The sequence below is a fragment of the Alternaria dauci genome, chromosome 5 (genome assembly GCF_042100115.1).
Source record: "Alternaria dauci strain A2016 chromosome 5, whole genome shotgun sequence".
NCBI lineage: Eukaryota > Fungi > Ascomycota > Dothideomycetes > Pleosporales > Pleosporaceae > Alternaria > Alternaria dauci.
The window spans coordinates 2,825,584-2,848,418 of record NC_091276.1 but is presented as its reverse complement, the minus strand read 5'-3'; the positions used below and the strand labels follow the sequence as shown (position 1 = coordinate 2,848,418).

General features: G+C 54.1%; 11 protein-coding genes across 11 annotated transcripts; 5 read left to right on the top strand and 6 right to left on the bottom strand.

The window, feature by feature from the left end:
- Nucleotides 1-469: 469 nt before the first annotated feature.
- On the top strand, nucleotides 470-2,381 carry ACET3X_006362 (uncharacterized protein; the record flags this gene model as incomplete). Its single annotated transcript, XM_069452565.1, has 4 exons — nucleotides 470-620; nucleotides 671-922; nucleotides 1,228-1,358; nucleotides 1,410-2,381. The coding sequence occupies 4 exons, from the start codon at nucleotides 470-472 to the stop codon at nucleotides 2,379-2,381; spliced, it is 1,506 nt and encodes a 501-aa protein (XP_069306722.1).
- A 260-nt stretch (nucleotides 2,382-2,641) lies between these two features.
- On the bottom strand, nucleotides 2,642-3,301 carry ACET3X_006361 (uncharacterized protein; the record flags this gene model as incomplete). The annotated part of the gene is made up of 1 exon (XM_069452564.1): nucleotides 2,642-3,301. One exon carries the CDS (start codon nucleotides 3,299-3,301, stop codon nucleotides 2,642-2,644), a length of 660 nt encoding a protein of 219 aa, XP_069306721.1.
- A 466-nt stretch (nucleotides 3,302-3,767) lies between these two features.
- Nucleotides 3,768-5,090, bottom strand: ACET3X_006360 (uncharacterized protein; the record flags this gene model as incomplete). Its single annotated transcript, XM_069452563.1, has 1 exon — nucleotides 3,768-5,090. One exon carries the CDS (start codon nucleotides 5,088-5,090, stop codon nucleotides 3,768-3,770), a length of 1,323 nt encoding a protein of 440 aa, XP_069306720.1.
- Nucleotides 5,091-5,658: 568 nt separating this feature from the next.
- ACET3X_006359 (uncharacterized protein) lies at nucleotides 5,659-6,917 on the top strand (the record flags this gene model as incomplete). The annotated part of the gene is made up of 2 exons (XM_069452562.1): nucleotides 5,659-5,951; nucleotides 6,017-6,917. The coding sequence occupies 2 exons, from the start codon at nucleotides 5,659-5,661 to the stop codon at nucleotides 6,915-6,917; spliced, it is 1,194 nt and encodes a 397-aa protein (XP_069306719.1).
- Nucleotides 6,918-7,228: 311 nt separating this feature from the next.
- On the bottom strand, nucleotides 7,229-7,929 carry ACET3X_006358 (uncharacterized protein; the record flags this gene model as incomplete). Its single annotated transcript, XM_069452561.1, has 2 exons — nucleotides 7,229-7,689; nucleotides 7,743-7,929. 2 exons carry the CDS (start codon nucleotides 7,927-7,929, stop codon nucleotides 7,229-7,231), a joined length of 648 nt encoding a protein of 215 aa, XP_069306718.1.
- A 1,678-nt stretch (nucleotides 7,930-9,607) lies between these two features.
- ACET3X_006357 (uncharacterized protein) lies at nucleotides 9,608-11,199 on the bottom strand. Its single transcript, XM_069452560.1, has one exon. The coding sequence runs from the start codon at nucleotides 10,984-10,986 to the stop codon at nucleotides 9,802-9,804; it is 1,185 nt and encodes a 394-aa protein (XP_069306717.1). The 5' UTR covers nucleotides 10,987-11,199; the 3' UTR covers nucleotides 9,608-9,801.
- Nucleotides 11,200-11,848: 649 nt separating this feature from the next.
- On the bottom strand, nucleotides 11,849-12,705 carry ACET3X_006356 (uncharacterized protein; the record flags this gene model as incomplete). Its single annotated transcript, XM_069452559.1, has 2 exons — nucleotides 11,849-12,514; nucleotides 12,580-12,705. The coding sequence occupies 2 exons, from the start codon at nucleotides 12,703-12,705 to the stop codon at nucleotides 11,849-11,851; spliced, it is 792 nt and encodes a 263-aa protein (XP_069306716.1).
- Nucleotides 12,706-13,613: 908 nt separating this feature from the next.
- ACET3X_006355 (uncharacterized protein) lies at nucleotides 13,614-14,525 on the top strand (the record flags this gene model as incomplete). The annotated part of the gene is made up of 2 exons (XM_069452558.1): nucleotides 13,614-13,903; nucleotides 13,952-14,525. 2 exons carry the CDS (start codon nucleotides 13,614-13,616, stop codon nucleotides 14,523-14,525), a joined length of 864 nt encoding a protein of 287 aa, XP_069306715.1.
- A 158-nt stretch (nucleotides 14,526-14,683) lies between these two features.
- ACET3X_006354 (uncharacterized protein) lies at nucleotides 14,684-16,043 on the top strand (the record flags this gene model as incomplete). Its single annotated transcript, XM_069452557.1, has 4 exons — nucleotides 14,684-14,857; nucleotides 14,964-15,051; nucleotides 15,124-15,281; nucleotides 15,369-16,043. Exons 1-4 carry the CDS (start codon nucleotides 14,750-14,752, stop codon nucleotides 16,041-16,043), a joined length of 1,029 nt encoding a protein of 342 aa, XP_069306714.1. The 5' UTR covers nucleotides 14,684-14,749.
- A 212-nt stretch (nucleotides 16,044-16,255) lies between these two features.
- Nucleotides 16,256-20,352, top strand: ACET3X_006353 (uncharacterized protein). The gene is made up of 4 exons (XM_069452555.1): nucleotides 16,256-16,537; nucleotides 16,588-18,542; nucleotides 18,605-18,902; nucleotides 18,985-20,352. The coding sequence occupies exons 1-3, from the start codon at nucleotides 16,303-16,305 to the stop codon at nucleotides 18,860-18,862; spliced, it is 2,448 nt and encodes an 815-aa protein (XP_069306713.1). The 5' UTR covers nucleotides 16,256-16,302; the 3' UTR covers nucleotides 18,863-18,902; nucleotides 18,985-20,352.
- Nucleotides 20,353-20,934: 582 nt separating this feature from the next.
- ACET3X_006352 (uncharacterized protein) lies at nucleotides 20,935-22,109 on the bottom strand (the record flags this gene model as incomplete). The annotated part of the gene is made up of 2 exons (XM_069452554.1): nucleotides 20,935-21,279; nucleotides 21,339-22,109. The coding sequence occupies 2 exons, from the start codon at nucleotides 22,107-22,109 to the stop codon at nucleotides 20,935-20,937; spliced, it is 1,116 nt and encodes a 371-aa protein (XP_069306712.1).
- Nucleotides 22,110-22,835: the final 726 nt, after the last annotated feature.

Here is a 22,835-nt window from a genome sequence, read left to right as displayed (position 1 = left end):
GATCGGGGTTGTGCTGCACGCACGCGGCAATTTGCTCCGCAAACCATGGCGCTGGATGTTTCTTAGTGATTTGGCTGGTAACTCACCCTCGGCTGTTGTTGGGTCGGAACGGTCGCAGGCACCATCGGGGTTGTGCTGCAGGCACGCGGCAATTCGCTCCGCAAAACGTGGCGCTGGATGTTTGTTAGTGATTTGGCTGTCAACTCACCCTCGGCTGTTGTTGGTCGAAATGGTCGCAGGCACCGCCGGGCTCTGACTGCTAGGGCATGTGCTGAGCAGCGATCCCAGCAAAGGCCGATCGCAGTCTGCCGAGGTGTGGTTCCAAGGTCGCCAAGGGATCTGGGGTAAAACCTGGAGAAAACTGGAGACTGGGGTCTGGAAGGCGCTCGAACAGATATATAACCCACGGATCGTCCTTGTCAGAGTCGAGCTTGCATCCTGGAACCACAGAAACGCAAAGCCCTTCGCGATGGCATCTACCGTCCACCAAACCTCCGGCGCATCGCCTTCACTGCCCGACCATACTTTCGCGGATGAGAAGGGCATGGTGACCCATCTCGACACGACGAACAGCAGCAATGTGACGAACAATATGTTTCTCAATGCTGCTTCTGCATCAGGTTCGTACAGGGCCGGCGGTATCTGCAAGCATGCGCTAAGACACGAGTAGACAAGGAGCACAAGATGACCTTGATGCAGGGCATCAGGCTGTACCCCAAAGCGATCCTCTGGGCTGTTCTCATTGCTCTCTGCTGTGCCATGGAAGGCTATGACATTGCTCTCATTGGCAACTTTTACGCCTTCGAGCCGTTTAACCGCAAGTACGGCGAGCTCCAGCCGAACAGTGACTACCAGGTGCCTGCTCGTTGGCAAGCGGGCATATCGAATGGTGCTCAGGTCGGCCAGATCATTGGGCTGCTGTGTATGCTGAACCATTCTTTGCTCTCGAGCATGAGCTAATTCATCCTAGTGACCGGTATCGGCGTAGAGCGATTTGGCTACAGGCCGTTCATCCTCGGCGTGCTGATTTATCAGTGCGCGATCATTACAATCTTCTTCGTCGCTCCATCCGTCGAAATTCTACTGGTCGGTGCATGCTTTGCTGGCATTGCTTTCGGAGTCTTCATGTCGGGTACGCACAGTCCAGAAACCCTTTGTGGCTTCTTGTTCCGCAAACGCTAAGTTGCATAGTGGCCATCTCATACGCGAGCGAGGTCTGCCCGGTAGCTCTTCGTGGGTACTTGACGACCTGGGGCAACTCATGCTGGGGCATTGGCCAGTTGATCGCGATCGCCGTGATCAAGAGCATGTATGGCAGGACCGATGAATGGGCGTACAGAATTCCCTACGCTCTGCAGGTACGCAAGTCGTCGGGCTGATGGAGAATTCTGCAACTGACCGTGCCTCAGTGGATGTGGTTCCCTATCCTCATGGCTAGCATATACCTCGCTCCAGAATCTCCCTGGTGGTTAGTCCGCAAAGAGCGATACGCGGATGCGAAGAAATCACTATTGGCCCTTACTTCTCCCAAGCGCGACCCTACATTCAACGCAGACGAGACTGTGGACATGATGCGACACACCAACGAGCTCGAGAAAGAGATGTCAGCTGGCACATCGTACATGGACTGCTTCAAAGGCTCCAATCGCCGCCGAACAGAAATCGTCTGCATGCTCTTCCTTTCACAGAACTTGGCTGGCAACACGTTTTCAAATTACTCCACCTACTTCTTCGAGCAAGCTGGCTTGACGGGAACGATCCCTTACGACTTTGCCCTAGGACAGTATGGTCTCAACACGATTGGCGCGTTTGTCGTCTGGACGTTCATGGCCTACGGAGTCGGTCGACGCACACTGTTTCTATGCGGTCTGACTGGACTCTTCGTCACCCTGCTTACCCTCGGTTTTGTCGGTTTGGTCCCGGAATCACACAAACACCAGGCTTCTCTCGCTACCGGTTCTCTCATGATTGTTTGGGCAGCATTCTACCAGTTCTCAGTTGGTACCGTCGCCTTCAGTCTCGTGGCCGAACTATCGTCTCGTCGTCTCCAGGTCAAGACTGTTGCGCTGTCTCGTGTGGCATACAATCTTGGCGCAATTGTTGTCAATGTTCTCACGCCGTACATGATCAATCCGACGGCCTGGAACTGGGGCAACTTTGCAGGTTTCTTTTGGGCCGGGACTTGCTTTTGCGTACTGGTCTATCACTACTTTCGCCTTCCTGAACCTTCTGGCCGTACCTTTGCTGAGATTGATCTGCTATTTGAGCGTGGTGTCTCTGCAAGAAAGTTCAAGAGCGCACAGATCGATGCTTTCGATGTAGCGCTCACGAATCAGATTGCCGGAGACAAGCCAGAGATGGTAAAACAGGAGCATGTCTAGAACTTTTCACGTACCCTTTAGGCAAACGCAGGTCCCGCTCTAGCGTCCCAATCCGGCCTTGTGCGCATGCATGCACCGACGCGAACATAGCCTTGCTGTGGTATGCATCAATAGGACAGTAATAGAGTCGACCTGTTTCCCCAATGCTAGTCTCGTACGCATATGCCGTCGCGAATGTACCTGCAGTCTCTTCTTCCCATGTCCCATATGACGCGACCGTGAATCTAATCATCCTATGCCTTGCTCTGCACATGCCCTCGTTACATCCGACTCGGACTCAACGGCCTATTGAATCCACCCTGCCTGTTCATGTACTGCCTAGCCTGCAACTGCTTGTCCTTCCTGACGCCAAAGTTCTTATCGTTGCCCGGCACCTTTGTGTTCTTTGTGCTCTTGAACCCGCCAAATCCCATGACCTTGAGCATCTCCCACTCGTCGTCGTCCATGTCGTCGGGCTTCTGTCGTGTGTCTGCCATCTCCATGTCGGGCCTGTCTTCGTCGGCGTCGGGCTCTTCCTTCTTGATAGTGCTCGGGGCAGAGGCGCGAGGACCGGTGGGAGGGCGCCCTGTATTCGCACCGTGCATGGGGGGTTTGCCGGGGTTGCGAGGGCCTCTGGGGGGTGAGCGGTCGCGGTTGTCGCGGTGCGATGGGCGCTCTTCGTCTCTGCCTTCTCTGCCTTCTCTGCCTTCTCTGCCGCCCGCCCGTCTGTCGTCGCGGCCCCGTCCACGGCCTCGGCCCTGTGCTCCCCTCATGCCGTTATCGCGCTCGTCTTTGCGGTAGGGCGACCGTGAGCGGTACCGCGCGTCGCGTCGGCTGCCGCGCTCTTGGGGGCTGCGCGACCGATTGCCGCGCCGCTCCGTGGGTGTGCCGCCTCGATCACGGGCTTCGCGGGGTGCGCGCGGTCTCTCGTTGTCTGCCATAGTGTGCGGTGGCGCGTGTGGTGTGGTCGAGGTGTTGGCGCAAAGGAAATGATTTGGGTCGCGAAAGTCGCTGAGTGAAGTCGGGCGCCAAGGCCAACCACCCAAACTATACCAAATGGTAACTACGCAAATCAAAGGCCCCAACGGGAGATACACCATACCATGTATGCAAAGAATCGTTATTTGCAACATTCCACCGACTTCGCATGAGAGCCGAGAAGGCCATGCATTTTCAATGTTTTCGTCTACATCTCTATTCTTCCACGAAAGTGACCATCCGCTCGAGCGAACTTGCTGTATCGATGTGATGGACCTGAACGGTTTCCTCAAGTTCCATCGCATGCTCACAGCACTCCATCTACCTCTTTGTTTGCTCCTCGCTATGACGCCCAGCGTATCTCAAACCTCAATCCAGATCCGCGACCAGCGCCAGTGAACCTGAACACCAATGCCTTGCGAGGGACACTCAGATCTCATCTTCCTCCTCATCAAAGTCATCCTCGCTGCCCATGTCATACAGAATCCTGCCACCTTCGCCGGCACCCTCACCCTTCTGCGCATCAAAGTACGGCAGTACAACGCCCTCCCTCGCCTGCTTCTGTTTCTCAGTAAGACCAAGGTTGAACGTACTCTCGACCTCCTGGCCCGCCGCATTCACCGCATCAACAACACTCTGATCCGCATATCCAGCCACCTGATCAAGCAGAACCACATACTCCGTCTTCAACGTCCCAGCAGGCATACCAGGAAGCGGCGCGTGGTAATCAGAGTCCCGGGGTGCACGCAAGAAGTACGTCTCACCCTCTGGACGGCCCGACTTACGTCGAAACTCTGCTTCAAGAACGATGCCGCGGTGGTCGTTGGCGTCGAGACTCTGGACGATGCCTTCAGCGCCTTGCAGCAGACCCCGCGTAGGTTCCGGCAGGCTGCGCTGTCTGGCGGCCTTGGCGGCGAGGCAGTGCGCAAAGGACTTGCAGGTTATGATCGAGGTAGCCATGTACTTGACGAGTTCGAGTGGCTGCGGCGCGTACGGAGACTCTGGGGCTGCGTCGAGCATGTCGGTGTGGTACACGCCGACGAGTGTGGAGGCGAACTTGTTGGCGACGAGGTCGAAGAGGCGCATCATCTCGATGCCTTTGTAGTTTATGAGCTCGTACAGGTTGTCAACTACAACGAGCGATTCCTTGCAGTCGGTCATGGCTTTGCTGAGGTCGCGCAGGATCTCTTCGCCCGTGAGACTGTAGCCTTGGACTGTGCGGATGGGAGCAATGGACGGCCGGGACTCGAACGTGACGAAGACGACGTTGACGTTGCGCGAGAGGGCGCGGCGCGCTATCTCGGCGATGAAGGGATCAGAGCGCTGGTTGAGATCGTCGAGGACTAGAGTGAAGGGCGAGGCGTTGGTCCGGACGTTGAGGACGCGGGACATGAGGTGTACTGCATGGCGCTGGTATTGCGCCAGCGAGAATGGCTTGCTCATACCAGATGGGAGGGGGAGTTCTTTGACGCGCTTGCGACGGCCGGTGAAGTTGCGGTTGTCGCGCTTGATCCAGCTCTTGCAGTTGGCTGGCCGGATCTTGACACGACGCTGGCGACGGGCTTCTCGGTCTTCGAAACCACCGTTGAAGGCAATCTCTGCGGCGAGAATCTCCTGGTAATGAAGGTCCTCTTGGTACTCGGCAGTGGATTGGACGGCAGCTGAGAGGCTGGCGAGCTCAGCGTAGAGGCGTGCAGGGTGGTCTGGCTCGGGGTCAGCCGCCTGGGCGGGGCTCGGGCCAAAAAGACTCATGGTGTAGTCTGGAGTGACTTCTGAATGGAAAGAAATGGGATAGAAAACGGGTAGACAGACGAAGAGTTTGAAAGTGGATTTGTAAGATAGAGGGTACGTTGAAGACGAGAGATTGCAACTGAACAGAAATTTTTTCAACGAAGCTCAACGTATCCGAGACTGAAAGAGGAAGGCTGAAAAGAGAGAGGCTGGGAGGTCACCGGCGCATGATGTTTGAGTTGACATACCTGAAGTGAATGTGAAAGGGCGACTTTGGCGGGTCTAGGAAGCGAGCTCAATCTGACGCTACAGGATGAGGCAAAGCGACAACAAATATCAAAGCGATCAACGCAATCAGTACTCGATGTAGGGCCTGAGCTGGTACGTAGTAGTGTACAGCATCGTCAAGTCTTGGCAGTCTCAAAGATGGTGGTTGTGACTGCAATGTCAGTTTCGTGCGCGCTAAGGTGGGGTGGTGACTAGCGTCATTGTAGAGTTCCCCACTTGAGATGCACCGCGCATCCCCATCGCGAAGCATGTTGCACACACCGATCGCCATGAGGGATACACAGACACTTGCATCCGCGACATGACGAGCAACGCGCACCCGGCGTCGTCGACGAAGCCGCCGCGCCCAAGGTCTCCGCACTTTCCGCCCCACAATGCTCCGCGCGTTTGGTTCATCACAAGAGGCGTGTCGCCGATCGCCATCGCGTTGGCACGGCAGGTGCTGGAGCATGGTGATTATGTCGTCGCCGGCGTGATGCCGATTGAGTTTGAGAAGAGAGAAGGTCAGAGTGAAGACTTCCGTACGTTTCTCGAGGATGCGAAGGCGACGGACCGGTGGCGGGAGCATTTGAGGGTCGTCGGGCTAGACAGCAGGTGAGCACGCGATGATGCGAATTGAGGTCAAAAGTTGCCGCGCTGCTAACATGAACGTTGTGCAGAATAGTTGGCGAATGCCAAGCAGCGGTCGCTGAAGCGGTAGAGGCATTTGGGCGCATCGACGTGTTGTTGTGCGCGGCAAGTGAAGCTGTGATCGGTTCCGTGGAAGAGCTCGCGCAAACTAGCCGGACAAGAAGTCTAGTGGATGAGATCTTCGAGATCAACTTCTTCGCCAACGTGAACATCATCAAAGCCGTGCTTCCGATCATGCGCGAACGCAAGAATGGACATGTCATCGTCATAACCGGAATCACCGGCCATCTCGGCACCCCGGGCTTAAGCATTTACTGCTCATCGCAGTGGGCGGTCGAAGGATACTGCGACAGCCTTGCCTACGAGATCGCTCCCTTCAACGTCAAGATGTCCATAGTGCAAGCCAACATGGAAGTCAACGTCCTCACTAATCGCATAACCTCTGTACCGCCCATGTCCGAGTACCTCCAGGGCGAGAACCCTGCGCCTCTCGCCCGCGAGATCTTCTCCGGTCTGCTCGACAAGCTCGAGCGCATCGACAACCCCGCTGCTCATCCCTCGTTCGACGAAAACGCGACCAAGTCGCCTGGAGAAGAAAGCATCGCATCAGACATGAATCCGGATGCCGAACCGACCATGGGCGACCTATTGAGCTCCGACAGCGTCACGAGTTTGTATGCGCCCTTGCCAATGCGCGTGAAGAGTGAGCTGATTGCGGAGACCGTGCACGCGCTGACGGCGATCGGTGGCCATGACAACCCGCCTGCACGGCATATTGTGGGCTCAGAGGGTGTCGCGGCGGTGAAAGAGAAGTTGAAGACAACGAGTGAAGAGCTGGAGGACTTCATCGAGGTGAGTGGTGCTGTGGACATTGTGCAAGGAGATGGTGATGCGTTGATGGGTATGGGTATGGATCAGGGGCTGATGTGATGCCCGTAGCATATCATTACTTCGTGTAAAGTCAGAAGAGATGTGCTATCCGTCGTCGCTATCCAAATTTTCCAGTCTTTCGTTTCCTGTCTATTGGGGTCAGAACTAGACTACTTTCTTTCTGAGCTCCCTTTCGCAAACGCGTGGGATGTGTTGTCACATGACGCATGGTTCAGGAGAGTAGGTAAACACCAGGGGTTTCAGGATTGTATTGCTACTGCCTACAGAAGTAACGAGAACAATTTCACCTGCGCATTGATCGCGTTTGGGTCAGGGTTCCCACGAAGCGTCTCCGTTCATCTTCTACCCATCTAGAAGTCAGGTACAAAGACGTACTTGTCAAACTCAGCACCCGGAACGAGGTCAGTCCACGCGCACTCCATCAACGCCTCCCGGTCTGCCTCAGGTACACTGGCAAGGTTGTAGTACTTTCCGTCAATGTGTACAGCACTGGGGTCCTTGGAACCGTTGCACCTCCAGATGGGGTCGTCATTGGCTTGACGCTTGACCTTGTCGTTGTCGTTGTTATCATCCGAATCATCGTCATCAGAATCACCAGAGTCACTGCCATCAGCGCCGGGTTCAGTCCATGAGAAGCCATGGATAGAGCCGGAAAGACAAGTCTCGCGCTTCTTGACAGGGACGTTCTGGGCAATGGTTCCGCACTGAAGAGGACCATCGGCATTGGATCCTGGGCCTTCGTCCCAAGCAATGAAGTGCTTCTTGCCTGTCTCTTGCACTTCGAGCTTGCCGGAGCGGACGGTAGTCAGACCTGAGAGAAGTCAGATGATGTCTTTGCGTTAGATCGAATGGTGATGTTCTTACCCCTTGCAATCGCATCGGCTGTGGAGGTAGCATTGCCGGTGATGGTAAGAGCGCAGACGTTGTGGTCAATGTCTTTGAAGAAGAAGGCCGCACCCTTGCAGCCGGGCTTGGTGTATGTGTAGATGTTGTCGGCCACGGCGAGGCTGGCGAGCGCGCCAAGGGCGAGGATGTTGGTAAGGGAGGGCATTGTGATTGTGGTATGAAGTTTTAGGCTTGATTGTGCGGTTTCGTAGTTCGTCGTGCACTTGTTGGATGCTTGATGCGCGCGGTGCAGTGGCTTTTATGCGATGGCAGCCAGACGCAATGTCTTCGTGATGCGGTCATGTCGGTGATGACTTTCCATACCGTGCTGGCCGAAGTAAGCACCGGATTACGACCTGTAGTTTCTTTCACGCCGAACACGGTCTTGGTGATTCCGCGCAGGTACCTAAAGATGGCATCGGCGTGTGATCGTCATAGTCTCTTCCTCCCTGCGCTTCTTCGCTGCCGAGCGTGATCGTGATGATGGTTGGAATTGGCGGCCCAAGGGAATGGCCATCGTTTGTGAGGACGCATCATCGACTGACGATCATTTATTTTCGGTTTGCGTCCGCTCCGCGAAGTCGATCCTGTTGAGGCGGAAAACCTGGCATTGGATACACCGGACGAGTTTTGATCGGCAATTGCTCGGTCGGTACGCCAGGAACCGGTAAGCCGGAAGTGAATGTGCTCTCAGTGGAGCAAAGAGGTTGCGCTTGCGCACGCACTCACGGTAGACGTTGCGCTTGCATCCGCACCCGCACCCGCAATACACGCTGCGCCGTGCACAAAGCATCTCAGACTACATGCACTTCTTCGTTGCCAAGCGCAATGCGACAGAATGGCAGCTGGGTACACTGAGTGCATACACGTCATCTGACCAAGGTCGGGCCCAGAGATGGCATGCCAAGGTGCTAGGGTGAATTGATTGTGAATCAATTCAGAATTAAATCACTCTTTATATAGGAACAACTTCTTAAGAAAAGAAGATATAAGAAAATTTTGTATTCTAACGTTATAGATCTAGCTTATATCTCTAGATTTATAATATAAAGTTTTTTTTATATCTTCTTTTCTTAAGAAGTTGTTCCTATATAAAGAGTAAATTAATTCTAAATTAATTCTTCTTTAATTTTAATTTTTAAGATAATGTGGCATGGTCTTAGCATGCTATGTGAGAGAAATTGCCTATTTAGGTTAGACCATGTCATGTCTAGGCGCGACCTTGGTCAGATGGGTTGCATCCTGGTACACTGATGCGCCGCGCATGCTGACGTAATTGCATCTGACTTCCCAAGCATCGAGCGCGCGCACCTGATGAGGCGGAGTCCCACCTGAGCAATCTCGATCGACGCCGGCTTACGACCTGTGAGTGCTGTACCTGAGTGCGCACCCTCGCGATGCTTATTCACGGGACGGCTCGGCGATCGTACGTAGCCACGTCGTACGACTTGACGGTGCGCTTCGATGTCCAAATGCCGTGTAATGAAGGCATTGGCATTAGTGTAAGGTTTGGAGATGAGATGCGCCGCGAGAGGTTGGATGAAGTGATACTGCGAGCATAGTCCCAGTGTGCGGATATGGTAGCATCTGGTTGGCCTGCAAGATATTTTACGTTCGATTGTTGTCCTCTTGGTGCTGCGCGTGGTCACAATCTTGAAGAAAGGGGGTTCTCTTCTTAGCACACTCGGATCTTGACGGAGTAGAACCGTATGCGTAATCATGATGCCGCCTCAGCTGCAACAGCTTGCGAGCGCTGACGCGCAGACAACAAAGTGCGTTGTGGACCGCTCGAATGTGGAGAAGCAACGAGTTCAATGTTCAAGATGGCGGGGTTTGCAGTTGGATCAGGATAGAAATAGCTACATTCGGTCTACTAAAAAGGTCTAGCGCAAAGATGCCAAAGGGTGGAGAAAATCAGGTGTTCTGTAGATAATCTTCACCATGACTACATGATACTGCAATCCAGCTGTTATGGCTCCATCAAGAAAAGGTAGAGGTGTAGCATACTGCTACGCTTTCTCTAAAGTAGGCGGGATCGCTAGAACGTTTCTCTCTCGACCTCGATGATGAAGTCATCGCCTTCCCGCGCGAGAACCTTAACCTTCACGCCCAACGTAGTATCGAGTTCTGCATCGACATCGCGCAGCGGCGCATCATTCAAGGCCGAGCCATCCCACTCGTTACCGCATCCCGAAGTCGCGTAGTTTGTGTCGAGAATTCGGATTGGACCTTCACCACTCCCAAGCGCAGTGTCTGCCGTATAGAGGAGTACCCCGGTCGCGGTTTCGCATGCCGCGTAGTCGATTCCTTGCATTGAACGTACTTCCACCATGACATAGCCTGTCGCGTTCACTGGGATAGCAACGGCCTTGACACCGCCATCGACTTCGATTGGACTCAAATGGTGCGTAGTCGTGCCGGACTCCGTGATGCAGGCCACTTGGTTCTCCTCGATCCAGTTCAGGCGCCACTTGTGCCACGCGAAGAGATCGGGTGACTGGCCCCAGACGACGCCCATCATGTCGAAGCCCCCCACCCATAGACCGTTGCCTCCGGGGCCGTAGGGATACAGATCAGGTAGGCCCATTGTGTGGCCCACCTCGTGATTTACAGTCTTCCAACTTCCATCCGGGTACAGGTCATTTCCAAATGTGATGACACTGCCCGCACGGAATTCTCGGCCACTTGGGGTGATGACAGGACTACTGTATGAGGCAGAGCGATTGATTTGCTCGGTCCCGTTGGGCGGCGCAATGAACAGGATATCAACGCTCGCAAAGTCGAAGTCGTCACGGACGGCTGCAAGAGCATCGGAAATGTATTGTTCATGTTCCGTAGCGGTGAGGCCCTCCTCGTCAGCGAAGCCATAGGATGCAGAGTCACGGGGCATGCGGTAGAACTTGTCCAAGAGGGGTACGATCTCGAAATCGAGCTTTCCGAAAGACATCTGTCGATACAGGTCGGCGGGTTGTGCCTTGAGCGGCTCAATGAGCTGCCATGGCTCTTGGCCAAAGTGGTCGTCCGGGGTGTCGGGGAAGTCGACGAAGATGAGACCAGCACGTAGGCGGCCGACCGAAGGCGCATAGTCCACAGCCCCCCACGCAGGACGGCAGCTCGGTGGCTCGGTATCGCAAGCAAGTTCGTCTTGCGATGCCAGTGGGTGGGCAAAGACGGTGCTAAGCAGCGCACTCCCAACCAGGTACGAATACCACGCTGAATGCATAATGACTTGGAATGGCTCGTGATAATGGCGAAAAGAGTCTGTTGTAAGATGCGCGGCGAAGGCGAGGGTGGCAATCGTTGAGAAAGTGACAGTGATGGAGTGATGAGATGATGAAGGGAAAGTGGACTGGATTTCCACGCATACACTCTTATACCTTTGTCGCGGAAGCAGGACATAAATCGACTACAACCGCCACTGGGACTTTTTGGCGGTGAGGATCATTTGGCTGACTACGTTTCGTCGAGCTGAGTGTAGCTGGATGTAGCATGCGGCTGAGGCTGACTGCCAAGCATTTTGAACGTGGTTCGATGTTCATATACTTCAGCTCGTATCTGCACCCGCGATGCGTTCCATAGCTATATGTTACTAGAGACTATTCACAAGAGGTATCTTAGTATAGGTGTGAAGCTTTGCTTACTATCGAATGACCTGCACCCGGACTCGCAGATCCTCTTGCTATCCACACCTGTCTTATACACCGCATCCTATTAATCTCCAGCTGCTGATCTTTCTAACACAGTCTTCAAAATTCCTCCCTAAAGGCCGTCTAGGCCCTCGTCAAGACCGTATTCTATAACGTTCCCCCACATTCTTAGTTGCTTAGATAACTCTAATCGCTTAGCATTGCCTGAGCCTGGAATGATGATGTCATGCTTGCCGGAGTTATTCTACTGCCGGACCCCACAGACGTACCGCTCGCGCACACCACCATGGGACAAGCACGACAGATCTTCGCTTTATTTTAACAATCACACACCATCGCAGACTTGAACACCTTCCACTGAGACTCTTACTGTGGCCGAAACGAATTCCAGGCGAATTCTCAGGTCTCGACACAACATGCGCTCTATGTTCATCCTAACTAATACATAGCCCATCCACCGCTCGCAGACAGCACCTGACCACTTATCCACCGACTCTCTTCGCTAGCCAGCCATGCGACGATCTGAGCGATATCGTCAACCGTACCAACCCGTTGTTGCACTGGAGTCTGCGCCTTTTGCATCTCGATGTAATCCTTAGGAATGTTTTCCATCATCTCAGTCTGCACTGGCCCAGGGTTGACTGCGTTGACTGTATGTCCAGCAGAACCCAGCTCGGCAGCCCAGCATCTGGTGAGACCCTCCAATGCTGCCTTGGAAGAACAGTACACGGAAAGCTCCTTGAAGCCATGCCGAGCGCCGACTGAGCTGATATTAATGATACGACCCGGAGCGCGGAGATAGGGCACGACTGCCTGAGTCATCAGAAGAGACCCACGAACGTTGAGATCGTACACAAAGGAGAAGTCCTCGGTTGAAATATCCTGGAGCGGCTTTACAAGCTCTACGCCTGCGTTGTTGACAAGGATATCGATGTGGTCGCCGAAGGCTTGGCGAGTCTGTGCGACGATATGCTTGGGCGCAGATGGGTCACGAAGGTCAGCTCTCAGCTTGAGAATAGTCGAGCCATTCTCGAAGCTGGCGATCTGCTCGATCAGTGCGTCCACCGCTTTCTCACTGCCTGGCGAGGTATAGGTTGCAGCTACCTAAGCCCTTGTCAGAATTTCCACCTTTTGATGGATGCACACCAGCCTCGAACTCCTGTACTCACCTTGGCCCCACGTCGGGCGAGCTCAAGGGCGATTCCAGCACCAATGCCTCTTGATGCTCCTGTGACAATGGCAACCTTGCCTGCTAGGCTGAGGGATTTGTACGCCGAGTCTGGTACAGAAGCCATGTTTGACGGTCCGCGCAATTTGGCGTCGATTATAGATCAAAGGTGTGTCCTTATAAGCAGTGTTTTGATGACTGTAGCTGCTTGACTAGTTTTTAGGTGCTAACATCACAGCAGTCATTGAAAGGCCAGCCTTTATGTCGGTAGAGATGCTAGAGAAACGAGAATTGCCACTGGACTACCACCGCAAAGCCTGACAGATGGCCGTGGCTCTTGCCAATCCGGTTTCCGGCAGAGATACATCTCAGCTTCGGTCTTTATCTCCGACTTGGCCACTTTGTCAAACATGGCTCGAGATTCCGAATGAATATTGTCTCCAACAGTTCTGACGTCATAGCAAATCCTCAAGCGCGCCACTCTCGTCTTCCGACGTTGATCGTATCCATAGTCGGTTGGATAAATATTTCTTCAAGCAAGCTACGTGTCAGCCTCTGATAACACCTCTTCGACCTCTCTTGCACCGAGCTCATGCATCATGCTGGACGCCAAGCAAGTCGTCCGAATCTTTCTCCTTTGTCCGAAGACTTTCGGTCGTCTTGAAACCAGCTTCAACGTTCAACTGCGTTTCAAATGAACCCGTATGGGTTAGCTTCGCCCTCAGTAAGCGTGCCAAGATGCTTACTGAGAGTCCTGCATGTCTTGGCGTATATGCTGACAGTTACCCCATTATCCAGCACTCAGATTCTTGCATCTTGGAACAGCGTGTTTGCATGCAAACACCGACAGTATGGAAGGCTCTAGATAGTCGACAGAGCTTCTTGGCGATCGGGTTGTAGAGCCAAAGGATATTTGTTTGCTCCCCAGTCTGCAGAAATTCAAGGCCTCAGACCACATCGCATCTTGTCTCTTGTCACTACTCGGATCCTCTGCATACTGCACCTCCTGGCGTTATCTGTGTGTTGAATCCCACAATGTCCAGCGATACTCCGGTTTGGCTGATTACAGGTTCCTCGTCCGGCTTCGGAAAGTTCATTGCTTTGGAGGCTCTAAAACGTGGCCACAAGGTCATTGCCACAGCCCGCAATGTCTCTCGCCTCAATGACCTTGAGGCTGCTGGAGCTGTTGCTTTGGCCCTTGATGTGACTGCACCACTTTCAGACCTGAAAAACGTCATCAAAGCAGCTCATTCGAAGTATGGCCGCATCACGCACCTTGTTAATGCTGCAGGCTATGTCTTGGAGGGAGCAGTGGAGGAGATCAGGTATGTCCAATGAAGCAGCTAGACTAGTACGATACTGATGGCGAACAGTCCCGAGGAAGACTATGCAACCTTCAACACCAACGTCTTCGGCATGTTGAACGTGAGCCGTGCTGTGCTTCCGTACCTTCGCGCTGCACCTGGCGAGAAGGTTATTGCAAACTTTGGCAGCATTGGGTCTTGGAGCGGTGGGGCAGGTTACGGCCTTTACAGTGCCACGAAATGGGCGTGCTCTGGCATCAGCGAGAGCATGCGGCCTGAGCTCGAGCCTTTTGGGATCATAACCACCGTCATCGAGCCCGGCTACTTTCGCACCAATCTACTAAATGCTGATGCCAGGGTCAAGTCTGCGGTGCGGATGAAGGAGTATGACGAGACAGGCGTGGGAGAGACTCGCAAGATGCTGGATAATAAGAACAACACACAGTTGGGTGACGTAGAGAAGGGAGCAAAGATAATTGTGGATATCCTGACACACAGCGGTGTTGCGGAAGGACGAGACATACCAATTCGGGTTGCGCTCGGGTCGGATGCTACGCCATTCATTATAAACAAGTGTAAGGAGACAGAGAGACTACTGAAGGAGTGGAAGGACATCACGACTGTTACGGACCATGTCGATTAGAGCGATTGATTCATAAATTGAACGGTTTTGTTGGCACATTCGCTGGAGTAAGCACTAAGAGACCTGTTCGATAATCGTAAAAGTGGCTGGCCTTGAACTGCTATGCGCTTACGTGGACATCGACAGATTAGTCACGGTTCAGAATACGAGCGTTCCACTTTCTATTAAAGTCAAGAGGTGCTCCCGACACTTTGCTGCTCGAACAACCCTCTTTCAACAGTCTAATGGCGATGGTTCAGAATATTGCAGCCTGGCTGCCAGGGGTAGGGAAGCAAATTGAAATCGGTCCTGCCGATATTCCACAACCTGGGCCAGGGGAGCTTCTGATTGAGGTGTGTAGAGCAAGACAGTCAAGTGGTGGCAGTCATGACAGTCGACTACTCACCACCCGTATCAGTCACCCTATACATTGTTAGTGACCAACTAATGCCGCGGCAGGTCAAAGCAGTCGCTGTTCAGCCAGCAGAGTACAAGATCCAACAAGGAATACTCCCTTTTCCGTTGAAATATCCGACCATCATAGGGTGTCAGTACACAGTCCAGGAGCTTGCCGCTGCACCACTACTAGGAACGTATGCTAACGAATTCGGGTGCTCAGTATCGTTCTCTGGTACGGTCGTCAAGGTCGGCAGAGACATTACCCGCTTTAAGCCTGGGGACCGCGTTGTCACAAACAGTTGTGGGACTATCCGCAACGACGCGCGGTTTGGAGCATATCAAAGATATGCACTTACCACCCAGGAGTTGACAGCGAAGGTAAGACAGCCTCTTGCTTAGCTGTAGTTCCTCTAGAGCCTGGTCAGAACCTCCGCTGGGATAACTGTTGACAACACTACATTTTAGATTGGACAAGAGTCTTTCGAGGCGGCAGCCTCCGTCTCCAACCTGTACGGTGCAGCTAGTGCATTAATCCTGCATTTGCACCTTGAAAGGCCATCAACAAGCCCTAACCCGGACAACAAAAATAAGAAAGTCCTTATCTGGGGTGCTTCGTCTTCCTTTGGCGCCTATGCTACCCAGTTAGCTGCTCGAGCTGGCTACAGCGTGATAGGAGTTGCATCAAGCAAGAACGCCACGCTCGTTGTATCATTTGGTGCTGCACACTGCGTCGACCGAAAATCACCAACAGTAGTCCAGGAGCTTGCCAGCATTGGCCCATTTGACGCCGTCCTGGCGGCTGCGGACTCGGCCGAAGATCAGGTCTTGCTGGGCGCCGTCCTGGCTGCACAGGGAGGTGGTTCGTTTCTGACCACGATGGGCGTGCGAGCTGGCGTGGAGTTGCCGGCAGGCGTAAGTGGATTCTTCAGGCAGTTTGTGGACGACTATCTCGACCCCAGGAATGCGGAGTTTACGCAGTGGGTATGGTGGGATTTCCTGGAAAGCCAGTTCGCATCTGGCGGGCTAAAGCTGGTGCCTGTCCAAGTCATAGGCGGATTGAACAAAGTGCAGGAAGCCTGGGACCTGCTGAAAGAGGGGAAAGTGAGTGGTCAAAGGCTCGCGATAGCCCCTGGCCTTTAGACATGTTGTGGGGAAGGGTTGGCAAAATAGTATTTCACCGATGCGAAACGACGCTCAAGCAGACGCCGAGTGTTTTGCGTTGTAGCTGGACTTGTCCTGTGGGTCAGACGTCCGAATGTACTCTAGTGCCTCTACTGACTAAGCACATTGAGGGCGTACCCACATGGGCCAATCGGCGCCCGCATAACCCCCGACCTCCGCGAAATGTGTCCCAAAGCCGTCCCCGCAGAGCTCCAGACAGCTCCGACGACACAACACCATGACGCGCGAATCCCGCCATGGCACCCTCTGGAAGGGGCTGACATGCCTCCTGGCTCTCCAATTGCCCCTCGCAGGTGCGCAGGTCGCAGAGGTCGAGAAGGCGACCAATGCGAGCTTGCTCTGGGGACCGTACCGCCCCAACCTCTACTTTGGCGTCCGGCCACGCATCCCCAAGAGCCTGATGGGCGGGCTGATGTGGACACGGGTCGAGGACTACCAGAGCGTGCAGCACAGTAGGTTGTCACGTGCGCAGCTCAATGGACACCACGTGCTGACCTGGCAGACTTCCGACACACGTGCGAGCAGCACGAGCTCGACGGCTACGGCTGGGACGAATACGACGTGCGCAGCGGCGGCCGACAGACGATCCACGACCCCGCCAACAAGATTGACGTCACCACCGAGTTCATCAAGTTGCCTGGCGGCGAGCACGGCGGCAGCTGGGGCGCGAGGATCAAGGGCACGCCACGAGACGACGCGGGCCCAAATCTGCGCACGACAGTCGTCTGGTACAACACGCTCGAGGGCTTTGGGAACCTCCAGGTCGCAGATGCTGACACATCGGAGCCTGGCATGGAGGGCGACGTGGTTCTGAAGGGCCAGACGATAGAACTGGGCGAGTTTGAGCTCACAGTCACAGAGGGCAAGGCCAAGCACCCCATTCATGACCACCCCAGCTACGCCGAAAAGCCACTGGATCGGACTCTCGTGCATAGCGGACAGGTGCCCGAGGAAGCGCTGTGGCAGGTCAAGCCCATGATGTTCGCACACATGAAGGGCCAGATCGACGTGCTCGTCCCCAAGTATGGCGAGCAGAACCCACCGCCGCCTGAGCAGGTCTACACGATCCAGCATCTGCCCGGGAAAGGCAACATGCACCTGGTACAGAAGGTCTTTGAAGGTCCCTTTGAGTTCGACATCCTCTTCTCGTCTGCGTCGGCGCCGGAGAAGATTACGTCGGAGCATCTCACTCAGCAAATCGATTCCGTCACATCTAGTTTCTCGGCTCGCTTCACGGATATCTTCAAGCCCCAGCCGCCTTTCCTGAAGGAGCGCTACGAGGAGTTTGGCAAGTCGCTGTTCTCGAACCTCATCGGTGGCATCGGCTACTTCTTCGGCGACTCCCGCGTCGATCGATCCTACGATCCTGCCTACGAGGAGGACAGCGAGGGCTTCTGGGAGGAGGCTGCCGAAGCGCGAAGCAGGAATCAAGCCCAGCTCGAAGGACCGTCGGAGCTGTTTACCGCCATTCCATCGCGGCCTTTCTTCCCCCGCGGTTTCCTCTGGGACGAAGGATTCCATCTCCTCCCCGTCATCGACTGGGACGCCGACCTCACGCTCGACATTATCAAATCGTGGTTCAGTCTCATGGACGAAGACGGCTGGATCGGACGCGAACAGATTCTCGGCCCCGAAGCGCGCAGCAAAGTCCCAGAAGAATTTCAAGTCCAATACCCGCACTACGCCAACCCACCCACCCTCTTCATGGTCATCACGTCCTTCCTCGACAAGCTCGACGCCATCAAGACCGACACCAGCAGCGAGAAGCTGCAGCAGGAAAAGTCCTACTCGATGCAACTCTCGAACCGCGAGGCCGCACTCGAATACCTCCGCTCCCTGTACCCCCTCCTCAAACGCAACTACTTCTGGTACCGCAAGACCCAGGCTGGCGACATTAAGAGCTACGACCGCGAAGCTTTTTCGACAAAAGAAGGATACCGCTGGCGCGGACGCACACCGAGTCATATACTTACCTCCGGTCTCGACGATTATCCACGCGCGCAGCCGCCGCATCCGGGCGAGCTGCATGTCGACTTGATAAGCTGGATGGGCATGATGACGCGCGCAATCAAGCGCATAGCCATCTATCTCGACGAGGAAGACGATGCGGCGGAGTTCGCGCGCTACGACGAAGCGATTATGCACAACATTGACGATTTGCACTGGTCGAACAAGGAGAAGACGTATTGCGATGCTACGATTGATGATTACGAAGAGCATAGCTTGGTGTGCCACAAGGGTTATATTTCACTGTTCCCGTTCCTGACGGGCCTTGTGGATAAGGAGAGCGAGAAGCTGGGTCATGTGCTGGATTTGATTGAGGATGAAGAGGAGTTGTGGAGTCCGTTTGGAATCAGGAGTTTGAGCAAGAGTGATGAGTTTTATCATACGGCCGAGGATTATTGGAGGGGCCCGGTATGGATGCCGATTAATTATCTGGCTGTGAAGCAGTTACTTGTAAGTCTCTTGTCCCTACCTACTACCCATTTTTCCCTGTATACCAATCTAACGGATGATAGAACATCGCAACTCAACCCGGCCCTCACCATACCCGCGCATCCAAAATATACACCGAACTCCGCAAGAACCTGGTCAATACTGTGTATGAGAGTTGGAAGGAAACGGGCTTTGCGTGGGAACAGTATAATCCTGAGACGGGCAAGGGGCAGCGCACGCAGCACTTTACTGGCTGGACGAGTTTGGTGGTGAAGATTATGGCTATGCCGGATCTGGGTCAGGGTCAAGAGGAGGTGGAGATGGTCAGGGATGAGCTATAGATGTTGATAGGTGGAGATGATCACTCTCGATGGTTAAAAGGTGAGCGTTGGCAAACGAGACTTGTCCCACGTCACGCTGTGGGAAGATGGCATCCCGCATGTACTAAAATCCTGCTCTGTAGCATATTTATTACTACATACAGCTAAAACACTTTGTGTTAGTTGTATTCTCCTGGCACTCTATTCATAGACGCTAGCCAATCTAAATCGTACCATCTATAAGCAGATGGTACAGGCTCGACCACCATACTCTCGCGCCTCCTCCGCTCCGTCTGAAACCCATAAACAGGTTCAGAAACTCCGGTTATCCCCTCACCAAGGCCGATACCCTCGTGTCTCGTCCGCGTCGTCTGTACCTCAGATACAGGTCCCCAGCTTCTCCCTCCACCCTCACCAGCATCACCACTCTCCGTATCCGTGGCCTCAGCATCAGAATCGTAATTCCGAGAACCCCACGTCCGCACCTGGTTTCCCAACCGACGCTGTATCTCTTCGTCCATGGCTGAAGTATCTAACCGCGCTGCCGCCCGTGCTTGTCGTGCCTGGAGCAGCACGCGGTCCGTCATACAGACGAACTCACGTCTCTGGACATGGGGCCGTGCGAGTTCATCTTTCGGCCATGAATCCGTCGAGTCAGTGAGCTTATCATATACATCGTTGTATCTGACCGGCCAGGACGCGTTTCCCTGCTCCACTGCGTTGCGTTGGAGATTTTCTTCGTATTCTCTTCGTTCGAGCATGACTGTCATGCTATAGGCGAAATACATGGCCCGCCAGTATGGGGTGTAGTGTGCGAGAGATGGGTGGTTCCAGCTTGGATGGTTGGGTGGATCTGCGCGCGGATCGTGAGATATCATGGTGAGGAACATGGCTCTGGCGGCGGGATGGAGGTGCGCGATGTATGGGTGAGTCCACGACCAACGCTCTGGTGGCGATGCGTTGGGTCTGGTGAGATACAGGGCTAGGATCCTGGCCCTGTGCTCGATCCAGAGGTGGGCTAGGAATGGCAGGTTCCATAACAGCTGCACGGGTTGGGGGACGGCTTGTGCAGTGATGGAGGGGCTGGGAGCATCTGTGGTGGCTGTGTTCATTACATACGTGGAAGGCTGAGCGAGCTGTTCGTCGTCTCCGATTACGGGTCGGTCGACGGGGTCGGTGGAAGTCGTAGTGCTCGGCCCAGCGAGTGTGGGATCGTCAGACACCGTTTGAAGCTCCACCTGAGATGTTTGAGGAGAAGCGGGTGTAGATGGATCCGACGCAGTGTTTGTGGGCTGGCAGTCTTGACCGCTAGTATCGGTAGCCCGTGAATTGCTGGCGGGTGCATCGCTCGATTCCTCTTGTGGTGCGGGCGAAAAGACTTCATATCCCTCTGGCGCTCGTCCCTGCGCCAATGTAGGAAGCAGGGTGTTGAAATGACCGGAATGAGATTGCTCTCCTTCAAATGTACGGGGATCATCGGGTGCAGGTGACGTCGGACGCGAGGGCTGCAACGACTGATCGCCCTCAGCAGCCACTGGAGGGTTCTCTGACTCTTGTCGAGAGTCCATCTTGATTTGCGTGGCGTTCAGCACTTAAATGTTATTCCAGAATGAAAATCCAGAGCAAAGGTAGCTCGTCGTGACCTCTTCGATGCGTCGCTGAGATACGGGTTTTGTTGTGATTCCAGTTGTGAGTGCGACGGCAAACAAGCGAAGGACGTATAGAATGCAGGAGTGATATAAGTAATAGAATGCCTAGCTCTTGTAGAGTAGCGATGTGAGTGTCGAGCGGTGCGGCGTTGTGATGTTGTATCCAAGTAGCGAAAGAAGGTCAGGTGTTTTTGAGCACTTACCACAGGTCGAGGTAGGCGCTGTTGCGTCGCGCATCCCATTTCCGCCATGGCAACGAACGAAAGACCCCATTACTCATTAGCTTTCTGCACCCACGGCAACGATCAAGATGAAGTGGACAATTGGTAACGGCACAGATCTATAGACGTAGAAATTACACATCAATAATAGAAGCTTGTAATGAAACTAGTAATAACAGATCGAAACAAGAAGTACAAACACCGTTGTCGACAGTCCTCCAATCTACAAGGCCCAAGTAGCGAGAGCGCCGAGCGTGGACAGTGCCATAGCGAGTGTGTTGACCGAAGACACCGAAGTAGAGGTTCCTGCACCAGTTGCAGCGGCAGCTGCATCTGCAGAAGCATTAAGTGCGGGGCTAATGTCAAAGGGGGCGGGAAATGACGAGTTCTGGCTGCCTGGAGGGCAAGTGAGGTCCCAGCGAGGGGTGGTGCTCAGGTTGTCGGTGACAGCGAACTTGACATCGTTGGCAGGGTTGGCGTCGAAAAGGGTATAATAGAAGACATTTCGTCTACCGAAGAGGCGACAGCCGATTTCTTGCCAATAAGTAGCAGCGTTTTCGAGGGAAGGCTACAGAAGGATACAGATTAGTACATGTCTCGCATGCATCTCGAACAGTTGCAACTTACCACAGCATTACCCCACGTTCGGCCACTGAATGGCCAACCAGTTTCGGTGATCCAAACGTCTTTCCCGCCAGCAGCTTCATCCATAGCTGTCAGAATACCGTTGAATATAGCCGGCGCATTGTCAATGGTGTTGTCGAGAGTGTCAATGTACGAGGGGAAGATGTTTGTGGAAACGAAGTCGACCTCATCAAGAACAGCGGAGTTGGAGGTGTTCATCCAGGCGTCCCAGGCATCGACATGAGTGAAAGGCTTGTTTGCAAGCGCCGTACCATTCAGACGCTGGCGAGCCTCCCTGATGAAGCGTGCGATGGTGTCCGGACCGTTTCCAAGTCCAGCATTATTCCTCACGCCAGATGCTGAGGCTCGGTAAAGATCCTCGCTACCAACCGAGATAGCAATGACCAGGTCCGCCAGGTCCGAACCATGCTCTTCGAGAGCTGCTTCCAATGCATTCAGCTCGTTGTCGATGCTGTCGGTCCCCGAAGCCCAGATGCCTAGGAGAAGGCTTGTGTTTGTCGCGATTGCAGCCGGGAACGCAGCAATTGGTGTATCCTGAGTTTCCCATTGGACATTAGAGTACAGGCGGATGGTGTTGAGTCCATCAGGGGCGCCTTCTAGATTCTGCGCAGCTCTAAATTCACGCTCGAAGTCTTCCTGGGTCTTAGGATTGCTCTCGGCATCGGACGCGCCAGAGTTGAAACCCACGACGGGACGCTGAGCAGCTGCACAGCCTAGCGATGCTGCGATACTGAGGGCGGTAGAGATACGCATGTTTGCAACGAGTGAAATGTAGTTGGTGACAGGCGGGAAAGTGGAGGACAAAAACGCGTAGCAGGACTGATAGCGGGCCACAGCTGTTTAAGCAGTGAGACGGAAGATTCCTTATTGCCATATTCATCAAGCAGGGCGCCGAGCATCGCATAAGATTTGGACTGCACCTCGGAGGTATTTGCGGATATTTGTGATAGTAGTTGACGTTTCGATTGGATCCGTGCTACTTGGTTTGTCTAGGCAAGGCTCCGTGCCAACCCGCTAGGAAGTTTAACGTTCGCGCACTGCCGCACTTGAAGGTGGCTCACTATCCACTTGTAGCAAGATGTGGGGATCATGTGTATGTGGAGAGGCAGTGGGGTTTAGTGGAGATCAATCCTTGAGGATCAGGATCTCGTATCGTGAACGAGATGATGTGTTGTATGCCTAAGGCACGTGACCGTGGCTTGCATTAGCAGCGAGACTCCTCCCGCTTTGAAAGAGGTCGTCCCCTAACGCTCGGGAAGCTGGACCGGGCATCACGACATTGCCGTTGAACTCATTTCGCGATTGCTCATCCAGGTAATGGCGGCGGCAGAGCTATCGGGCCGGTCATCTTTAACTCCGACTCCGTAAACCGTCTCAACAGCCGTTACAGCGTATCATGTTGCTCGCAGTCGAGCGCGCCTGTGAGGGACGGCCGTATTCGTCTTGGCGACGGTGTTAGAATGTCCCGTCCCGCGCCCC

Coding starts and splice junctions, on each gene's coding strand:
- ACET3X_006357 (XM_069452560.1), bottom strand. CDS start 10,986: ATGCATTCAGCGTGGTATTCGTACCTGGTTGGGAGTGCGCTGCTTAGC.
- ACET3X_006353 (XM_069452555.1), top strand. CDS start 16,303: ATGACGCGCGAATCCCGCCATGGCACCCTCTGGAAGGGGCTGACATGC. Junction 16,538..16,587: donor CTACCAGAGCGTGCAGCACA/GTAGGTTGTCAC, acceptor CTGACCTGGCAG/ACTTCCGACACACGTGCGAG. Junction 18,543..18,604: donor TGGCTGTGAAGCAGTTACTT/GTAAGTCTCTTG, acceptor AACGGATGATAG/AACATCGCAACTCAACCCGG.